Raw genomic sequence first — 22,810 nt, 5'->3', positions numbered from 1 at the left:
AAGCCTTAGAAAGTGACAATTTGTTTACTCTAAAAACCAGTTGCATAACTAGGGTTTTTTTCATGTCATAGATTACTTTGGCAGGCTAGTGAAGGCTATGGACTCTTTTTCAGAATAATTTTTTAAATGTATTCAGTAAAATACATGGGATTACAGTAGAAACCAATCATATTGAAATATAATAATCAAAACATATAATAAAACAAATTTGTGATATACAATTATAATTCTATAATGTGCTTCTTTAGTAGCACATTAAATAATTCTATAATTATAAATAAATATAAATAATTCTATAATAATATATAATATATAATATATAAATAATTCTATAATTCTATAATGTGCTTCTTTAGTAGCACATTAAATAATATCTATTTCCCCACTTCTCTTGTCTTAAAATATGTTTGTATTTGACCTATCAATAGTGTAGCTACATTATCATCTATGTGTTAACCATTTACGTAGTCATTTGAAGATTCCTTTGATGATGTGCTCATATGTATATTTCAGTATCTTTAGTCAACCCAAGATACATATTCTATGTACATATATACATGCATATATATGTTATATATTGTGATTATTCACAGCTAGCTGATATAGGATATTTGCTAGAAGGCAAAGCAGCTACTTTAAATTTTCATATTAAGAAAATGAAAAGACCAACCATCAGCCACAGATTGGGAGAAAATATCTGCAAGTTGTAATGTAAGGACTTGTAACCAGAATATACAAAGAACTCTTAAAGTCAATAATAAGACATCTAAATATTAAAATGGGCAAAATATTTAAATAAATATAAATATAATTGTTTCATATGACCCAGCAATTCCATTCCTACATAACTACTCAAGAAATGCAAATTGAATGTCCACACAAAGATTTGGATGATAATGTTCATAACAGCATTATTCATAATAACCCAAAAGTAGAAAGAGCCCAATGTCCATTAACTGGTGAATGCATAAACAAAATGAGGTATATCCATAATGAAATATCAATATTAAATGCCAATACCAGTAGAGTAAAATACTGATATATGCTACAACATGAAAGAACTTCAAAAACATCATGCTAAGTGAAAGATGCCAAACACAAAAGATCACATATTATATGATTCTATTCTCTTTATATGAAATGCCTGGAAAAGACAAATCTATAGAGGTAGAAAAGTAGATTCATGTTCTCTTGGAGTTAGGGGTAGGAATGAAGATTAACTGTGACTGGATATGAAGGATTTTACTGGGATGATGAAAATCTTCTAAAACTGGATATAGCGGTAGTTGCACAACTTGGCAAATTTACTAAAAATCATTGAATTGTATACATAAAATGGGTGAATTTATGTTATTTAAATTGTATCTCAGTAAGGTTGGTTTCTTAAATTGTATCTCAGTAAGGTTGGTTTCTTTTGAAGAAAGAATTCTTAGAGACACAACCTCAAATAAGGTAAATATTCCTCTTGATCCTCAGAGTAGGAAGAAACTTTTTCTGTCTCTGAAAATCCCTAACGCTCTATTCATATTTTGATGGCTGCAATTAGGGCTGAACATCACAGTGGAAAGGGCCAACTTGGCCAAGTCACAACTTTAAGGAAAGAAGCTTGTATTTCGATCAGACCTTGATTTACCTATGCTCTTTGCAGAAGGGGACAAACAGACATATGTTTCCTCCCCCTTTTGCCTTTTCTCTACCCAGATAACAGTCCCTAGGCTTTGACTTTAAATATGCTTGGTTGTATTAGAGCTTTTACAGAAGGAGATTTGAGGCAAACTGGGAAGAAAAAATAAGGACCTTGACTACTTTGGCTGCATACTTTAACTGCTAGACGTGTTGGCCTATGGTGAGATATGAATCTTTCTAGTCTTTTCTTTAACATAATGCAGGTACATGCAGATAATAATTTATCATTAGGTATCTTATCTTTTAAGAAACATAATGACCAGCATTGTCTGAGAAAGTAATATCCTAGCAAGTTAGAGACTATGTTTAAATAAATCTTTGTGTGCTATGCCTCAAGTACTTAAAAACCAAAAATGATTATGGATATTCTGAAATCCTAGGCTCTATCTCATTCAGATAAATTGTGCAAGCATTTCACCTCACTGAAGATCATCACTCTTTTAAAAGAAATTTAATGGAAACTCATTCTTTAATCCCAGGTTTTAACGTTTAGCTTTCCATCCTTTAAGTGGCACTGCTTTATAAACTCTGACAAAGAGAAATCAAAACTACCTAAAGGACCCTATTTCAAATGCTCACCAAGATTCTGTTATTGGCAACTTAACATTCACAGTGAACACACTTTCTTATAGAAAAGTACAACCTAGTTCCTTGTCAATCTACTTAAAAGTTATTTTTTCATTAATATTAGTCAAGGTACAGAGAATTCAAAGAGCTAAAGCCATTTGAAAGGTGAAAGACATTACAAACCCAGAGGATAAACTGGAATTGAGAGGAGATGAGAACTTCCCAATATACAGGAGAATCTACTACAAGGAAGGAATACAAAAAAAAACCTCCCCTCAGAAAAGTCATCTTTTGAGAACTTATCCAGCAACTCTCCTAGCTTTACACTGCCAAAGATATGACGCAGAAGTAAACAGCAGTGAAGGAGCACCTCTGGATGTAAATAAGGTAAAAAAAAAAATATTGTCAGTGTATCTCAAGGTTTATTTTAGTCTTACCAGGGTCACTCACACTGATATAGCAGGTGACATTGTAAAACAATGAGACAGAATCTGAAATCCATACATCAAAGCAGTGCTTGATTTTGGAGACACATTTCAATACTTCTAAGAATTAAAGCATAATCCTCCAGTGACTTTTACGGATATCAAGAGATAAGATGCAGTGTTTGGGAAGTTTCCAGCTATCTAGAATGATTTGTTAATGCTTTCCCCCAAAAGTACACTGAATACAATCAGCTAGAATCTGAAAATAAAGGTTTAGCTGGAGGGTATGCTGCCCAGCCATAACATTTTTATAAGTGGCAAGATTCCTGGACAAATTGTTAACTAATCAAAACCTGGCATTTTCAATAAATGTAGTATTGAGCCTCAAGGTAACCTATAACTAAACTTGTGTACTGGGGGAATCTGATGGAGAAGTACACAGAATTGTAGATCAATACTCCTGTTTACAAAGTCTAGAATTTACTTACATAAGAGCTGATGTTCTGAGTTGGTGGGGGGGTGGCACAAGATGTCAAGTATTCTGGCATCATTCTCTTTTCTTAAGAGAAATCATTTCACTTTATTCTGATATTTTCTTAAAGATACATACCAGGATAAAGTAATCCTCCCTCTCCCCATAAACATATTAGCTGATTTTATTGCACTGAATTAAGTATGGCTCTATAAATATAGTATTTACAAATATTTCAAGTACTACAAATATGGCCAATTATTTTAAATTGTCAAATCCACAAGGTAAATATCTATCATCTATACAGTGTGTGATTTTGGCTATTAACAGTTTATTAAATAGAGCAGTGAAATAGTACTTAATAGTCAAACAACTTCACATTTGAACTCAGCAGCTAACTTTATTTCTGCCAGCAGATTTTTTTGTGTATTCTAAACTTTCTGATGACACAGAAAACCAGTGAAAGGAAACATCAGACAGAACCAAACATCATCTAGTGTTATTAGTTCAGTTCAGGTAGTTAAAGAGTCTAGATGTTGTCATCTGGTACTGTCAAAGGATCACAAGCAAATACTTAAGTTTAACTTCCATAACTTTCACGGCACTTTCAAGTCCCACTCCTGGGGCTCTCCTCCCACTCTCAAATTTGTGTGCCAATTCATGTTCTTGTAGACTGGGGGAAATTACATTTCTTCTGTCTTGGAGGTAGATGCACAGAAAAGCATCAGATGTCAGTCATCTTAAAATCCTCTGGGAAGAGGCTCAGAAATGTGTATCTCTTGTGTCTTCTACTTTTATTTTCCCATCCCATTAGGAAGTTTTGGGACGGAAAGATGCCTGAGCCCCAAAGGCATAAGCGTGACGCTGTTCTATTCCTAAGAACCCCATTAACTCCCACTAGAAAGGAGAGTGATGTGAACTGTTTCCCAGTGCAACCTTCTGTAACCCCCTTACACAAACACTAGAGGTGGAATGGGAAGGGGTCAAAGGAGGAGGAGAGAAAAGGGGGGGTAGGGGGAAGAGACTCACAGCTCCTACCAGTTCCTCAGTCAGGCACAACGTAACCAGGAGCAGCCACAACCTGAAAACAGGAGAAGTGTGAGTAACATGGGCTCTCAAGGCTCCGGGGTCCTACCTACGTCTGGCCATAATTCCCGACCCCTTTTGGCTGCCTGCCCCCCACCCCTTCCTCTACAATGACACAAGTACAAGTATAGTCCCAGTCCTGCAAAAGTAGCTCAAAGTAGGAAAGAGGGAGGGGAGCTCAGGGCAGCAACAGCTCACCCAGTGTGCATGCTTGCGGCTTCTCCAGAGCTGGGTCCCGGGAGACAGCTAAGCGGCTCCACAGCCCGGGCTCATCAGGGCTACGCTGATGCTTGGCGGCTGCTTCCTTAATCAGGAGGACGGGTAGGGGGGCGAAGTAGCTCACTTCGGAAGAAACTAAACTCAACTTCTAGATAAGAAGTGCCCCAAAGGGAAACAGTCAGCGGTGCCCGCTACAACTTGCAGCACTCAAAAAAGATAGTTCCATACACCAGGAGAGGAAGGAATGGAGGGGAAAGGGGCGGGGCTGCCTGCTGTCAATCATCCCCCCTACCTTGGGCAGCCAGGCGTCTTTCTCACTTTCAGACACCTCTGCACATAACATTCCCACGCATCTCCATAGCTTCACGCTCAGGGTCATAGAGACCTATACACTAAGATCTAAGCAACTATGCAGCGTACACTTCCATAAACCACTGTTAACTCTTACACATAAATAGATTTAGGGCACAGGACTCCTACAGATTCACCCCGAAATGCCCTTGCACACTCGCCCAAGTGCATATAACACTCATTCTGATTGTCTACTAAACTCTTGGTGGTTCTTTCTGGAGTTGTAAATATACCCAAAACTGTGTAGAACCTAAGGATGAGTGGGACCCCATGAATAGGTCCAAAGCCTTGCAAGACTCTCAAGTGGCAAATTCTAGGGTCTGAGATATCAGAAATGTTCAGCAAATCCCCATAGACCCTCCAAGGAGTACACACAAAATAGTTTCTGGGCCTGTTGGTTACTTAACAAATCTGCAGATCAGGATTACCAAAGCAATGCTCAAGTCTACTTTATTTTGGAAACATCAATTCTACTGCCATTAACTCTACATCAATGTTTCCAATTAGGTGTTTGTGTTAGTTTTAAAGAAAACAGCACGAAAGTTTTTAATTTACTGTATTGAATCCTTGGGAAAGACAACAGCAATGAGTTTCAATACCCTTTATATTATTTAATATAAAAGGTACAAATTATAGCATTTAGCAATGCTATAATAAAAAGATGACTGTATTACAATAACATCCAACCATATAATAATTACTAATACCTACTGAATGCTCCTCAATCTTAGATGTTTAAACACGCATAAAAACTTCATGTAAGTAGGTTCATTTTCCTGATTCTTTGGTTGTAAGAATATATTTAATTATATAAATATATATATTTATGTAACATATATATATACACACGGTCCTAATATTTTTCACATATTTTATTGTATGTAGACACTTTCTTGCGAGCAAGTGAAAGGCAAACAACTCCAGGTGCCCAGGGAGCAGCAACCAAAATTTGTTTCTAACCATTAACAATAAAAATCTCAGTTTCCTGTAAGATCCATCCGCTAAAAAAGTAGTCCCAGCTCAGGTCTATTTGTAGTTGGCTTTGGTGCTCTCACCAGTGAGAGTGGAACTGGTCAGGGAAGAGTAATACCAACGGAAGGTGAGAATGAACAAATAGAAAAGCTTCCCGGTTGGGCTCATGGTGCCCAGTCAAGTGGTCTGGAAGATTCCCTCCCCCAAATAACTGAGCGTCACTCCCTCGCAGGTTGCTGGTGCAGTCTGAAGCGGTGGCGGAGTGATCCTCAAATTCCCCAGTGCTGGCGGGGAGGGGGCGGTGCGGGAGGAGACGGGGAGGAAAGTTGAGCTGTGGGACTTGCATGAGGAAAAAGTTTGCAAGTCCAGACAGAAGGGAAAAGTTCTCCCGAGAGACGGGCTTTGGGGAGGGGAGGGGGGAGGGAAGAAGAGCTTCTCTCTCTCTTTTTTTTTCCCACCCCCTCCACTTTTAAAAATCTTCCTCCTCACCTAAGCTGACGGGCACACTTGGAACTCCCTCGCTGTCCTTCTCCGCCTCTAGCTCTCTCCCCATAAACTCAAGATTATGTCAGTTGATCAGAGCTGGCCAGGGATTTCGTGCGGGTGTTGAAGGAGCTGCGGGAGCCGGAGAAGAATGAAACTGCGCGGAGTCAGCCTGGCTGCCGGCTTGTTCTTACTGGCCCTGAGTCTTTGGGGGCAGCCTGCAGAGGCTGCGGTAAGTCCTTCCTTTTACCCCCCACTCCCCCCCTCAACACCAGTCATCTCACTCTTCGGGCAGAAATTACTTTTTGTCCCTTTACCTTCCTTTCTCCTCGGCCTTGGCTGAAGGCATTCCAATCTGCCTTCACTTGCTTAGGAAGAAACATTGTTTACAACGCGGGTAACTCTAGCCTTCTCCAGCCCAGGGGAGAGGTTTATGTTTAAAAATAGGGCCGCTGGCTTCCCTACAGCTAGCTGCTCTTAGAGGGTGTGTGTGTGTGTGTGTGTGTGCGCGCGCGCGCGCGCGCGCGCAGAGTGGAGCCGGGGTGGGGGACGCACGTTAATAGCTCACTAGGCTATTAGTGGAGGGTCTTTGAAACTTTTCCTCCCCACCCTCCGCCCTCGGGTTGTTTCCCTTTCCTGCCCGCTAACCTTTACACTGGTTGTACCCAGCCCACGCAGTCTTTTAAACCTGGTCTGTAGTTGAATGTTTTGCCTTTTCTATATCCAGCTTCCATCAAACTGCTGAGCGCGCCCAGGAAGTGCTTCCCTTTTGCCCCTTCCTTAGGCCACACCTCTGGCCACTAAAGCCCTTGTGTCCCCCTTTTGACATCCTTATGGCGGACGCTCAGGTAACACACCAAAGACGAAGGAGGTAAAGATGGATGGCTTCCGGCTTCGTGTCTTCTCTGAGTTGTGTTTTTGTTTGTTTGTTTGTTTTTAAGTTCTGGGATTTTGCTTATTTACTTTAAAAAAAAGTCTTACTGGGGCACCTAAACAAATCGAAAATATGCCCATCACCTATTTAAAGGAAAAGAATTCTTTTTTCAAAGGAGAGTGAGTATTCTGGTTTAAAGGACAGAGGAGGATGCACCTGTGCAATGACAGAGCAGAAAGTTCCACTCAGTTTTAGGAATGTAGAATTAAAACCCCAGTCTCTCATTATCTCCTAGAAAGATCTCTGGGTAGTCCCACCCACGGTCTTTCTGGGGATGAGGCAGATGTAAAGGCTTTGTTAAAGGAAATGTTCTCCAGCCTGAAGCCCATCATCCTTCAAGTCCCTTAACCTTGAAAGAATTAAGTATGTGACAAACTATTTAAAAATTACATTTGAGTGATCTTAATGGGTGGTTTTAAAAACACTTTAATGTGAGATCATGGCTTAGGCCTTCCGTGGTTGAGTGAGTTATCAATTCTTTATATATGCGGCTGCTGTGTTATGGCTTATCTGGGTCCACGTTTAAGTTAGCTGTCTGGTTTCTCTATACACTCTGCATACCTCAGATTACATTGTCCTTTTATCCTCCAGAAAATGTGTACTCAAGGTATGAAAACTAACTTTCACATTACTCTAAGCACAATGTAATTATGATAGCGAGTCTTCTGAAAAACCATGACTATCAACCACACTTGTAATTGTTCCTCCGAAAAATTAGAGATGACTTAAAATTGCTTTTTTGATACAGAGCATCTTAATGGGATAAGGTTTTGCCACTTAATAGTATTTATAGACCCCTGGATAAAACTACACTTGTGTTGTTGAAAGCAGTTACTTTTAACAACTTTTAAAAACATATTGGCACGGGGTCCCTGGGTGGCTCAGTGGGTTAAAGCCTCTGCCCTGGACTCAGGTCATGATCTCAGGGTTCTGGGATCCAGCTGGTGTCCTGGATCTCTCTGCTCAGCGGGGAGCCTGCTTCTTCCTCTCTCTCTACCTGCCTCTCTGACTACTTGTGATCTCTCTCTGTCAAATAAATGAATAAAATCTTAAAAAAAATCTTGGCGCTTATGGCATTTGGCCCAGGGGCAAAGGTTTGGTGATGTTTGATTAAATATTTCAATTTTTTACTTTGATGTTGCTATTAGTAAATGTGCACCTGATATTAGTCATACAGGTATGTATAACAATACATCAGTTTGTATTAAAACAATTTATATTAAAAGTGAGATTTCTTTTTATGGGTGACAAAACTTGGGAGCAAGCTTGTTTTCTTGGACTCTTAATGATGGTTCATGAAGTAGTAACAGAAGATATGCAGTTTTTTTTTCCTTTTTCTTTCTATATAGTTTTAAAAGAACATTTTATATCCTATTTCTCTATCATTAGGACATTGTGCCTCTAATAAAGCCAGGGGTTTGTTTTTTCTACTTCACACATCAATATCCTAGTTAGATGAAATGTTTTAATCATCTCAAAGATATGAGTGGTATCTTCTATCCATATTAGTGCTGGGGATATTGGTGACCTTCTCCAGAGTAAAATGGGTGGTAGTGGGGTTGACTGATTGTTGACTGAAGTAGTCTGGTATTGGGACTTTTATATCTGGAAGAACACTGATACAAGAGCTGCTTTAATTTTTCATAGTTAAATGATAGATCTCTGAAGTCATACCAAATGGGGATATCATAAATACGTGGAAGATTTTTTTTAGACCGAGTGATTACTAGGTGGAAAGAGTAACCTTAATTCTGAAAAGGTTAACAGTATGAGAAAAAGGCAGGTTTACGTTGCAAAGGTAATTTCTAGTGGTGGAAATAACATATTTTTATGTAAAGGTGATCATACCCATGCTTACTATCAGTAGGATATGCACTTAGATTTATGGATATGGTGTGTAAGATTGTACTACCCCCTACTATACAAATGTTAGTGTTTTTGGGCAGTGGAGTAGATAGGTTTCTCTAATTTAAATACGCTATTTCTCTTGTGACCAGTGGCAACGACATACTCAGGGTAGTGGTGTCGTTTGTGACCTGGAACAGTTTTTCCTTTGAAGTATACTATGAATTAACTGCTCTGTAGGAAGAATTGTTGACACTGTGATCATAACTTAAATATTTGAGTGTTTACTATGGGCCAAGCATGTGCTAATATGGCAATGTACATTATCATATATAGTCTTCACAACAGACCTAAGAGATATATATGATTGTTGTCCCTGCTTTAGAGATCAAGAAGCTACGGATCGTAGATTAGGTAACTTCCAAAAAATCACATAGGTACTAAGTTGTGGGGCTGGAAATTTAGACAGTTTGACTCCAAATTCTTTACCCTCAATGACTGTACTATAGTACCTCCTTTGTATGTGGTTTATAGAGACTTACTTGCTGTTTTGAGTGTTTGGATCTCTGCTACTTTTTTTTTTTTTTTTTTGATGGGGGAAACACAGGACGTGAAATGGAAATGATAATGGGGATTATATCTCTTCCTGCTGATGTTAGGAGAAGTAGCATCTTATAATGGAAACAGCTTTGGACTTACAGTAAGAGATCATAATAGAGATCAGTTTGATCTTTGTACAATGTTTACATATAGAGATATAATTTAAAAGCAATCTAGAAGCAATTACTTGTTGAAGGTGTGATTTTATACTATCACATATAAAAAGTTAGATTTATAAAACAACTAGTATTTGTGGTGGATGATTATTTTAAAGAAAGTCTTGCTTTATTTTTCTTTTAATTTGTCAGTTTCCATAATAATTTTAAATATGCTAAACTTTTCAGTAGCATATCTATTATGATTAAACAGGGTATGTGTATATGGTGGCTCTCTGCTTAAATTGCCCAGTTCACTTCTGGTTTTTTTTTTCCAATTTACCTAACCATTGTATCAAATTCTATTTACTCAACTATCTAGATAATTTTAGTTTTGTTTATATATTTATAAATGAGTTTGTCCTTTGTGTAAGAGTATGTACATTTTTTCTGTGTTTTTATTTTACTTTTAATGTCTATATGTTCAACACTAGACTTTTGGCCTTGTGTTAACCTTGATAATTGATTCATGTAGTATCTACCAGGTTTATATGCCATAAAGTCACTGTTTTTTCCTTTTGTAATTACAAAGTGAGCTGATCTCATAAAGATGTGTGAGGCGATATTGTGAGACAATGTAAATATCCTGTTTTTCATCATATTTTTGCCTGCTTGAAATTAGCATCTACTGAGGATTCTGGCCTGAATAATTATTACTATGATATTTGCCAATAGTGGTTTTCAGTTTCTAACATTTTCTGTACTTAATAATTGAAATCTAATATAGCAAAGAACTTCACCTCTGTTATTTACTTATTATCCTTTCAGTTACTTATAGCAGTATGGAGTTATGGATATTTGTTTTGTTCTATGAGTTATAATGAGTTTTGCTATTTTTACTTTTATTTTTGCTGAAATTATCCCAGATTTGGCTAATGGGAGGTTCTTCCATTTGGCTTCTGTGTCCTTTCAGTGTGTCCCTGCCATTTTTTGAGCATTCCCTTACATTCTGGTACTACAAAATGTTCCAGCCTCATTTTTTCTACTTAAACTGCCCCAACCCTGGAATCAGCCATTTTTTCAAGGGAGCCCTGATCCTTTTTATTGGATAATGGTATTTAGAAGTCAAGGTGTGGGTGCCTGGTGTGCTCATGGCTATTGAGGTGTCGTTGGTTCTATACCTTCTCAGCAGACAAAACTAAGACGTAGATGTATATATACACGGATGTATATCCACGTATTTATCTATCTTTTTTCAATCTCTCTTTGTGTATATTTGTATCTAAGACCACAGAATAAAAATATATCTTTGATGTTGTAGAATCTGGTGTCTCTCTGCAGACATGTTTTGTGGGCTTTGGAGAGGTCTTGTGCAGAATCTTTAAAAACTTGGCCTCTGGAGTCAGACCTGGAATCTGACTGGTAGATGTGTTACCTTCAACCAAGTGGTAACCTCTAAGCTTTAATTACCTTATTGGCAAAAGGGGATGTGTGATACCTATGTCACAGGTTGTTTTGAGGATAAAATGAGAGGAGTTATGTAAAGCATTTAGAATAGTAGTTGGCAAATTGTGAATACATTTAAGATTTCATTGCTGTCATTACAAGTTATTGACTTGTCATCTCTTAATGCATTAACTCTCAAATTCTCTGCCTGATATTCAAGGTCTATAGTGATCTTTCCCTCCATCAAGCTTGTTTTTCTTTACGTTTTACAATATACAGTCTCCATTCTAGTCTAGGTGAGCTTTCATATAATACCTTGAGCACTATGTATGTATTTTGACTCTCCATTTTTTAAAGGGGTTTTATTTATTTATTGGATAGAGAGAGGACAAGTAGGCAGTACGGAGAGGGAGAAACAGGCCCCCTGTTGAGCAGAGAGCATGATGTGAGCTCCATCCCAGGATGCTGAGACCAGGACCTGAGACAAAGGCACATACTTAACTGACTGAGCCACCCAGTGCCCCTTGCCTCTCCATTTTGATTGGAAACCTATGGATCCAAATCTTTGCTCAGTTTCAGTGTGATGTTTATATTCATCCAGCATATGTTTGTTCAGCTACTTATAAGTATTTAAGAATTATATATGTTGTTTTATTTCTACCCTCTTGGATGTGTACTGTTCACAAAATCATTTTGTGTTAGACACTGTGGATAAAATTATATAAGATAGACAAGTTTCTTGCCTCCATGGAGTTTACAAGCTAGTGAGAATAGTCTTTCTGTGAAACTTTGCCTTACTATTACATCTCAATGGCTGATTTTACTCTTCTTTGAAAATTTTGTAATATTTATCCTCTTCCTGTCTAGTATCTAAATGTATTTGGTCTTCCGGGGCATTTTGTTTCCTGAGATTTTATCTGATCTTCCTATTAGATTATAGGCAAGAACTATATATTTGTTCATTTCTTCAATTTACATGTTGGTTTTGTCTAATAGCAAAATAATACATGTGCAGTATTGGAAACTTGAAAATGCAGAAAATTATAAAGAAGAAAATAAAAACATTTCCATGGTTCTATCAACAGCATAGAAATAACTCTAATTATTGTTAATGATTTTCCTCTTTATGCATCTAATATTTTTTTTAAAAAAGTAAATTGGTTAAAATTTTTTAAAAAGTTGAGATTACTTCATATACAGTTGTATATATTAATGCTTGTTTTACTTATTAAGCATTTTCCCATGTTATTAAAATTCTTTGTTTAAGATAGCAGTTTTAGGGGCACCTGGTTGGTACAGCCGGTTAAGTGTTCAACTTGAGATTCTCTCTCCTCCCTCTGCCCCTACTGCTCATGTTCTCTCTCAAATAAATAAATAAATCTTAAAAAAACAAGCATACTAGTTTTAAATGACTGTATATAATTTATACACACCACAATTAAATCACCTATTCATTTTTTTCTTTTTTAAAAAAATTATTTAAATTCATATTAGTTCATATGTAGTGTAGTATTAGTTTCAGGGGTAGAATTTAGTGATTCATCAGTTACATATAACATCCACTGCTCATTACATCAAGTGCCCTTCCTAAACCCATCACCCAATTACCCCATCCTTCTACTACATCCCCTCAGTTTGTTCCCTATATTTAAGAGTCTCTATGGTTTACCTTCCCCTCTTTCTTTATCTTATTTTAGTTTTCCTTATTCACTTTTATAGAATATTTTTAAAGGATTTTTTTAAAGTAATCTCTGTGCCCAGTATGGGGCTTGAACTCACAACCCCAAGATCAAGAATCACATGCTGTACTGACTGAGCTAGCCAGGTGCCCCTATAGAATATATTTTTAAATTTCAAGTTTTGAAAGCCATTGTAAGAAAAACTGCCATGAATATTTCTTATTTCATATTTTGTATTCTTTTCTTAGTACTGCTTTCTTTATGGGGAATTAGTGGGTTAAAATCCATTAGTATTTTCAGAGTCTTTGGTACATGCAGTAGACCCTAACATTTAGAAAGGTGATATCAACAGATAAATTTTTATAGCTAACTTTTTTTTTAGTGGTTACTATGTTATACCTGTTAGGTAGATAATATTATTCCCATTTTTATGTATAAGGAATCTAAGGCCTACAAGGTAGTTAAATAACTTGACTGAAGTCATGCAGTTAGTGAATAATTGGGCCAATATTTGAATCAGAATGGTCTGGCTCTAAAACCTGCTCATGAGATTTTCCTCAGTCAGTATTTTCTTTTTTTTTTTTTTTCCAGTCTGTATTTTCATACATGATAGATAAGACAGAAAAATAAAGTCATGTTGAAAAGTTGAATAATTCCCACTGCCCTGCCATAACCCCTTCCTGTGACTGGTCACTTGACTTTATTTTATTTTATTTACTTCTTTTAAAAAGATTTTATTTATTTATTTGACAGAGAGAGTCACAAGGAGAGAGGGAACACAAGCAGGTGGAGTGGGAGAGGAAGAAGCAGGCTTCCCACCAAGCAGGGAACCTGATGTGGGACTGGATTCCAGGACTTTGGGATCATGACTTGAGCAGAAGGCAGACATCCAAGGACTGAGCCACCCAGGTGTCCCTTGACTTGATTTTAAAGATACGTTCATGACTGGTTCATCCTTTAATAACTCTTTATTGTAATTGCCTATGCCATCCATCCTCAAGGGCTTAATTTTAATTTTAATTCTGTAAACCATGTGTTCCTCTGTATTTCTCCCCTGGACAGAAGACGGAGCCTCCCCTCCAAGAATATCACCCCTTCCACCCTCATCCTCCTCCTAGCAAGAGCAAGGATATAATATACCCCAAATCCATTGACATTCCCCCTTCCCTAGGAGAGTTGTGGAATGCATCTGAAATGGGTACCCCTCTGCTCTCCCTTCTCACCCTCTTTGCCAGTCCCTACCCCATAGCTGCCTATGATGCTTACACTTAAATGGCTCTGTCTTTGTCTAGTGCTGTTCCTTGCTTTCATCTTTCCCTTAGTGTTACTCCAGGACCTTCCCCCCATTGTTAATATAATTTTCTCACTTTGGGGCGATGCCATCCCCTGCATCTCCTCTTTTAAGAAACAAACTCTTAAGTATATGTGGAATCAGAGGTCCCCCATCCAATTTGTACCACTCCCACGTTACCTTATTGTGTTTCTTCACTAGCTAAGAGACTTTAGTGCCTTTATGCCAGCCTTGTAGCTTGTGCAGTTCAAATGTATTCCTCTGTAAAATCACAAACTGTTACATATTATGGCTTTTCCAGGTGGCACTTGAATAGCTGAACTTTAAGCTTCTGAATGATAGAGATCTTCTCTTGCCAAATTACTTTGCAGAATGGTTTTACCAATTATACTCCTATCAGTAGTGTATAAGAGTGCCTTTGAGACAACCTTAATAATTTTTTTTCTATGTAGTACAGTGACTATGGAATTGATGCCCAATTGATTGCCAGTTGGTTGGTTGATTTTGGTCCTATCCTCTAATGATTTTCTTTTTAAAATGTAATGATTCCATTATCTCATCCCGTCTGACAATAGCAACCATGGAACAGAAGTAATTTTTGAAAATATATTCTTTCTAATTAACATTATAAATGAACCACCCAGCCACTTAACTAAATCTTCATTACAAAGATTTGTTTTTAATAGAAGTAATTGTTGAGGACTTTTGGAGAGGCATCTTTAGTGTGATCTCTGATACATAGGCTCCTTTAATTTTAACAAACCAGATTCTCATTTTATGCATCAATGCTTGAGTTTATTTACCTTCATAATCTATCCAGGTCCAACTGCCCTTTGTTCCTTTAGCAGCTTCTGCTGGCCTTTAATCAAAAGTGTAGTCTGTGATGGTACTTGCTACCCTGATGAAATGGGAACCTTAAATTCCTTGCTATTTGGTAACCAAGGACAACCAAAGGCAAATGTTACAATGAGACAGGCTTTTGCAAAATTCAATTTTTAATTTTTTTTAATTTTACTGAATCTGATGTAAACATTACATTTACTTATTAACTTGGAGACTCATAAGCACTGCTTATGAGCAAGTGCTACTCAGGTTAATGGAATTGGTTTTATGACAGTAAGTACTACAATAAGACTGTACGAAATTCTGTTGGCATTTCCATCATTTTGCAATTCAAATAACATTCCTCCTATATGTTATGAGAACTGGCTGAATTGCTTCCAAATTTTCTTATAGTATATATGACACTAATGGAATACTGAAGGAGATCTTGGAACTTGAGGAGTAAAATGATACCAAGAGTGGGACACTAGGGAAACACCATTTAGTGTATTCTGCGTTTTGGGCTCTCTAGGACTTTGCAAATGGAGGAAAGGTCCTTCTCTGTCCATAATCTCACAATCTATTTGATGGAGTAAAATATTTCCTATATGAAAGATAGGCATAATAGTGATAGTGCCTGTTTATATAAGTTTTTTTCTCTTACAGGTGGTAGAAAACACTAATTCAGCTGTCTTGACAATAAAGGAAAATTTTAGCTCACTTAACAAGAAGTTTTGAAGTAGAATATCTCCAAGGTTAATCAGTTCAGCCAAATAATGACCTAGGTTCCTTCTCCTTTCTGTTCTGTCATACTTTAACAGCTTACTCTTAGATTAGTGCCCTTCATACTAGCAGGATGGCTGCTGCAGTTCCAGAGATCACATGCAGATACCACATTGACTAGTAAAAGAAGAGTATGAACTGTTTGTTCATTTGTGTCCTTTTTCATCAGCAATGAAAACTTTTTAAGATGTCCCATACTTCCACCCTGAAAACAGGCCTTATATTTCATTGGTTAGAATTGTGTTGTATGTATATATTTATACAAGTACATTGGCAAGTGAAATAGGACCATAAAAGTAGCTAGACCAGTGATTCAGCACCTCTGTTTCCAAAGCATGTTGGTTCTTGGAAAGGTTGGTGGGTGAGAAAATCTGTATAAAAGCAAGGTTCTTTTAGGAAGGAAGAAATAGTTCCTGTTTCATGACCTCATGAGCTTGTCCCCAGGATTAGTTGAATTACAGATTTTTAAGAAATTCATGTATTTGTTAAATGTAAGATGTATTACTTAATAAGGAAACTAATGTTTTGTTGAGTTGTACAAATGAAAGATATTGAGTATTTACATAATTATGGACACTTTAGATCTAGAGTGACATTAAAGATCTTTTAAGTCAGTGGTTTTTGAAGTGTGGTCTCTGAACCCCTGAGATTCCTAAGATCCTATAAGGAGGAACATGAGGACTATTTTAATAAGAGTATGAAGACATTTTTCCCTTTTCACTTGTTGGGATTTGCACTGATGGTGGGTAAAACTGCTAGTGCAGTGTACCAAATTGTCCTAATTGTATTCTTCATATACTTAGGGGATAAAAAGCCAATTTTGCTTAAGAATGGTCTCAGTGTAGTATTTTATTAGTTCTTGTCCCTTGAGTCCACATCTTTTTAATATTCTGTATGACAAAATGGGAAGTATATGCAAAACACTTATGTATATTGAAGTAAGGTCTTTGTTTTCAGGAAAAGCACATGTGCAGTTGATTGAGTTGTAGGTTGAACTAGCTGTATATTGAAGTAAGGTCTTTGTTTTTAGGAAAAGCACATGTGCAGTTGATTGAGTTGTAGGTTGAACTAGCTGATCTTTGTATGGAACACATTTTTATTGAAAGAACAAATGAGGGGCACCTGGGTGGCTCAGTGGGTTAAGCCTCTGCCTTCGGCTCAGGTCATGATCCCAGGGTCCTGGGATTGAGCCCCACATCGGGCTCTCTGCACTGCAGGGAGCCTGCTTCCTCCTCTCTCTCTGCCTGCCTCTCTGCCTACTTGTGATCTCTGTCAGATAAATAAAGAAAAAATCTTAAAAAAAAAAGAACAAATGAGACAAACTGTAGTTACTCAGACTTGGGTATTTGGCAAGCATTTTCTTGAAAATGAGCAAAGTGACTCTATTATTTAAAGGAAAACTACTGGCAGTATTTGTCGCCAATAAACAAGTTTGAACTTTTCAAGTAAGAATTAGAACTTGAATTCAAATCTACCACTATGAGCTTGACAGCTTCCCAGATCTTAGTCTTTTCTAATGAGATTGGTAATTATATTAATGTATGTGATTTTTTTGATATTGTATAATGAAATGTATTAACATTCTGAAGTTGTACAAATCTCAGTGAACTAATATTTTCCAAATGACTAATGCATGATGTTACAATATCATGCATGGGTAAAAGATCCATTCAGAGGCAAGATAGATCAATGAGTTTTAATGTAATTGAGTACAAATAGTTAATTGATGAGGTTTCAGATTCTGTGTTGCAACTAACCTTAGAGTCTACCACTTATAGAGCTTTGGAATAGTATTAAAAAATATCCACAATTGTCATAAAAGGCTATTAAAGTACTCAATTTTCCAAATATATAACTTTATGAAGCCAGATTGTCTTCATATATTTCAATCAAAACAACATATTGCAACAGAATGAATGCAAAAGCAGATAGGAAGATCCAACTATTTCAACCAAAACAACATATTGCAACAGAGTGAATGCAGAAGCGGATATGAGGAAGCTGTCTTCTATCAAGACAGACATTAAAGATATTTGCCAAAAAATAAAATAAAATAAAATAAAACAACCAGACAATTCCTCTTCACACTTTTCTGTATTTTTGAAAAATGTAATTAGTTTTCATAAAAATACATAACATATGTTAACATGTAATGGGTTCATTATTGTCACTTAAAATTTCTTTATTTGAATTTTACTTAGTTAACATACCGTGCACAGTATTGTCACTTTTAAATGAATGAATAATTATTTTAAATATTACTCAGTTTTATTTTATATGGTATGTATTGGTAGATAAAATGTACCTAAACAAAAGCTGTTGGAATCCTCAATGATTTTTATGAGAGTAAAAGGGTCTTGAGACTAAAAAATTTGAAAACCACCACTCTACAGAGACCAACTCCATCATTTTATAGGAAAGTGAAATGATTAACGAAGGACTCAGCTGTTAGTTGCAGAAGCAGAACAGGAATCTTATTCTTGTTATCTTTCCAGTATACCACTTTGGTTTAGTGATTGGTGAGCTGTTAATATGATTTTGTAATTTTATTCATCCTAGTAGACACAACTAAACTACTAAATAAAAATGGTGATACTCGATTGTACTTGTGTATTTTTCCTACCATCTTCAGTCCAATTGCCAAGTCAGAAACATTCTCACAGTATAAACTACAGCAGAGGAGACAGTAGTGAAAAAAGACAATAAGCTGAATTTAGTTATTTTTAGATACAAATTGGGAAACCCATGACATAGGATCCTTTTCTTATGTATTTATTTATTCACCATAGTATATAGACTGGTTCCTTACATATAGCTGGTTCTCAGTAGCTAATCATTGAATGAATTTTGAATTTGGGGGAAGGTAGATTTGGATAGCACCAGAGAGAAGACCTAGAATCAATGGAATGAGTTACAGGAACATTTGTTATCAATAATTTTCTAACAATTAAGATATTTAGTAATGGAAATGCCCCATTCTTGAAAGTGCTCAAATAGGGAGTGTATGATACCTTGTCAGCAATACCCAGGAAGTGTCTTTTAATTTTAAAATTCTATTGTTCTGGTTGTTAGAAGGAAAATTCTTTCTTACTGAGCTCAAATCTGGTTCTCTATAGTTTTTAAGCAACATTGAGGTATAATTGACATACAGTAAAATGCATTTACTTAAAGTATACAATTTGTGGAGTTGTGACCTATGTGAATTCCTGTGAAACCATTGATACATTAAAAATAATGAACATATGGATCACCAGAAAAGATTTCCATACCTCTTTATAGTCCCTCCCTTCCTTCCTACTTTCATTCCTCACCCCCAAGTAACCACTGATCTTTTTTTTTTTTTTTTAATTTGACAGTGAGGGAGATCACAAGTAGGCAGAGAGGCAGGTAGAGGGGAGGAAACAGGCTCCCTGCTGAGCAGAGAGCCCGATGTGGGGCTCCATCCCAGGACCCCGAGATCACGACCTGAGCCGAAGGCAGAGGCTTAACCCACTGAGCCACCCAGGTGCCCCAACCACTGATCTTTCTTGCATTTGTTTCATTTTCTAGAGTTTATATTAATGGAATCATGTAGTATGTACACTTTCTTGTTCTGTCGTCTTTCTGTCAGCATTTGAGAGTCATTCATGTTGTGGTGTGTATCCACAGGTTATTATTTTCTTGCTATGTAGTATTCTATCCTATGGATATGCCACTTTACTTTTCTGTTTACCGGTTAATGGACATTTGGGTTGTTTCCAGTTTGTGGCTTTTACAGGTAAAGCTGCAATGAACATTTTAATGTTTTCATTTTAATGGTTATTTTACTGAAGTATAATTTTGTTGAAGTATAATTTACAAAAAGGGATATGCACTGATCTTATGTGATCTTAGGTGAACAGCTCAATTGTTTTTTAAATAATTGTATACTCAGTAACCAATAAGCAAGTCAGGACATAGAACTTTTTTACTACCCCAAACTCCCTCATGCCCCCTTCCCTTTCCTTGTCTTTTGTGTCTTCTCTAAGATATCTTAAGCTCTAAGGTTGCAATAATATGTTTTCTCCTAGAATCTTTATAGTTTCAGATTTTGTCCTTAAGCCCATTATTTTTTCTATGTAGATGACCAGTTATTTCAGTACCATGTATTGAAAAAAAAGCTCCTTTTTAAATTGATTTACTTTGATGGCTTTATTGAAAATGAATTGAATGTGTACGTACAGGTCTTGGATGGAACTCACTAGTCTGTTCTGTTGATCTTTTTGTATATCCTTATGCCAATATGCTACTATCTTAATTATTTTGGTGTTATAATAACTATTTTTTAAATTTTTTTAAAGATTTTACTTATTTTTTTTTTGAAAGAGATCACAAGTAGGCAGAGAGAAAGGCAGAGAGGGGCAGGGGGAGTAGGCTCCCTGCTGAGCAGAGAGCCTGATGTGGGACTCGATCCCAGGACCCTGAAATCATGACCTGAGTTGAAGACAGAGGCTTAACCTACTGAGCCACTCAGGCACCCTTATAACACTTTATGTTTTGTAGTGTGACTCTTTTGAATTTATTCTTTCACGATTGTCATGACAATTGTCTTGGCTATTGACTCCGTATTAGTTTTATATATTTTTATTTTTTGATCTTTAATATTAAATTTTTATTACTATTTTTAGTTTCCTTTTTTTATTTCAAGTTTTTAGTTTAATTTCAGTTAGATAGCAAGTAATGTAATATTCGTTTCAGGAGTAGAATTTAGAGACTCCTCACTTCCATATAACACCCAGTGCTCATTAAAAAAAGTTATTTAGATTCAATTAGCCAGTATATAGTACATGATTAGTTTCAGATGTAGTATTCACTATTTCATCAGTTGCGTTGTGTAAGACATCCAGAGCTCATCACATCCCATGCCCTCCTTAATGCCCATCACCCAGCTACCCTACCCCCCAATCATCTCCCCTTCTGCAACCCTCAGTTTTTTTCCCTATAGTTAAGAGTCTCTCATGGTTTGTCTCCCTCCCTGATGACCTCTAATTCAGTTTTCTTTCCCTTCCCCTATGATCCTCTTCCCTGTTTCTTAAATTCCACATATGACCGAAACCATAGGATAATTGTCTTCCTCTTTCCTTATTTCACTCGGCATAATACCCTACAGTTCCATCCATGCCAATATTAATCGTAAGTATTCATCCTTTCTGATGGCTGAGTAATATTCCATTGTTTATATATAGCACATTTTTATCCATTCATCTGTTGATGGACATCTTGGCTCTTCCCACAGTTTGGCTGTTGTGGACATTGCTGCTATAATCATTGGGGTGCAGGTGCCCCTTTGGATTACTACATTCATCTTTGGGGTAAATACCTAGTAGTGCAATTGCTAGGTAATAGGGTAGCTCTATTTTTAACTTTTTGAGAGATCTGCATACCATTTTCCAGAGTGACTGTACAAGCTTGCATTCCCACCAACAGTGGGTGTTGAGTTTGATAAATTCTTTATATATCTTGGATACTAGCCCTTTATCTGGTAGGTCACTTGACAATGTCTTCTCCATTCTGTAGGTTGCCTTTTAGTTTTGTTGACTATTTCCTTTTTGGTGCAGAAGCTTTTTATTTGAAGAAGTTCCAACAGTTCAATTTTGCTTTTACCTCCTTTGCCTTTGGAGACATGTCTAGCAAGAAGTTGCCATGGCTGAGGTTGAAGAGGTTGCTGCCTGTGTTCTCCTCTAGGATTTGGACATATTCCTGTCTCATGTTTAGGTCTTTCATCCATTTTAGGTTTGTCTTTGTGTATGGTGTAAGATAATGGTTTGTTTCCAGCATGGTACTGGCATAAAAACAGACACATAGACCAGTGGAACAGAGTAGAGAGCCCAGATACGGACCCTCAACTCTATGGGAAAATAATCTTCGACAAAACAGGAAAAAAATATACAGTGGAAAAAAGACAGTCTCTTCAATAAACGGTGCTGGGAAAACTGGGCAGCTATATGTAGAAGAATGAAACTCGACCATTCTCTTACACCGTACACAAAGATAAACTCAAAATGGATAAAAGACCTCAACATGAGACAGGAGTCCATCAGAATCCTAGAGGAGAACATAGGCAGTAATCTCTTCGATATCAGCCACAGAAACTTCTTTCAAGATATGTATCCAAAGGCAAAGGAAACAAAAGCGAAAATAAACTTTTGGGACTTCATCAAAATCAAAAGCTTCTGCACAGCAAAGGAAACAGTCAAGAAAACAAAGAGGCAACCCACGGAATGGGAGAAGATATTTACAAATGACAGTTCAGACAAAAGGTTGGTATCCAGGATCTATAAAGAACTCCTCAAACTCAACACACACAAAACAGACAATCATATCAAAAAATGGGCAGAAGATATGAATAGACACTTCTCCAATGAAGACATACAAATGGCTATCAGACACATGAAAAAATGTTCATCATCACTAGTCCTCAGGGAGATTACAATTAAAACCACATTGAGATATCACCTTACACCAGTTAGAATGGCCAAAATTAGGAAGACAGGAAACAACATGTGTTGGAGGGGATGTGGAGAAAGGGGAACCCTCTTCCACTGTTGGTGGGAATGCAAGTTGGTGCAGCCTCTTTGGAGAACAGTGTGGAGATTCCTCAAGAAATTAAAAATAGAACTTCCCTATGAACCTGCCATTGCATTACTGGGTATTTACCCCAAAGATAACAGATGTCATGAAAAGAAGGGCCATCTGTACCCCAATGTTTATAGCAGCAATGGCCACGGTCGCCAAACTGTGGAAAGAACCAAGATGCCCTTCAACAGATGAATGGATAAGGAAGATGTGGTCCATGTACACGATGGACTATTATGCCTCCATCAGAAAGGATGAATACCCAACTTTTGTAGCAACATGGACAGGACTGGAAGAGATGATGCTGAGTGAAATAAGTCAAGCAGAGAGAGTCAATCATCATATGGTTTCACTTATTTGTGGAGCATAACAAATAGCATGGAAGACATGAGGAGATAGGAGAAGGGAGTTGGGGGAAATTGGAAGGGGAGGTGAACCATGAGAGACTATGGACTCTGAA

At 37.0% G+C, this 22,810-nt stretch overlaps 2 protein-coding genes across 2 annotated transcripts in view; one reads left to right on the top strand and one right to left on the bottom strand.

Moving 5' to 3' along the window:
- COL4A6 (collagen type IV alpha 6 chain) overlaps nt 1-4,674 on the bottom strand; it is a 266,092-nt gene extending 261,418 nt beyond the window's left edge. The window contains exons 1-2 of the mRNA XM_059385604.1: nt 4,435-4,674; nt 4,180-4,231 (exon numbers count right to left, since the gene is read on the bottom strand). Coding sequence (XP_059241587.1) covers nt 4,180-4,231; nt 4,435-4,445 — 63 coding nt within the window. The 5' untranslated portion in view covers nt 4,446-4,674. The remainder of the gene's footprint in view (nt 1-4,179; nt 4,232-4,434) is intronic.
- Nucleotides 4,675-6,073: 1,399 nt separating this feature from the next.
- The window catches only part of COL4A5 (collagen type IV alpha 5 chain), a 244,700-nt gene continuing 227,963 nt past the window's right edge, over nt 6,074-22,810 (top strand). The window contains exon 1 of the mRNA XM_059385657.1: nt 6,074-6,493. Within this exon, the coding sequence (XP_059241640.1) occupies nt 6,413-6,493 (81 nt within the window). The 5' untranslated portion in view covers nt 6,074-6,412. The remainder of the gene's footprint in view (nt 6,494-22,810) is intronic.

The sequence above is a fragment of the Mustela nigripes genome, chromosome X (assembly GCF_022355385.1).
Source record: "Mustela nigripes isolate SB6536 chromosome X, MUSNIG.SB6536, whole genome shotgun sequence".
NCBI lineage: Eukaryota > Metazoa > Chordata > Mammalia > Carnivora > Mustelidae > Mustela > Mustela nigripes.
The sequence above is the reverse complement of the archived record's forward strand: the minus strand, read 5'-3'. Positions and strand labels throughout refer to the sequence as shown.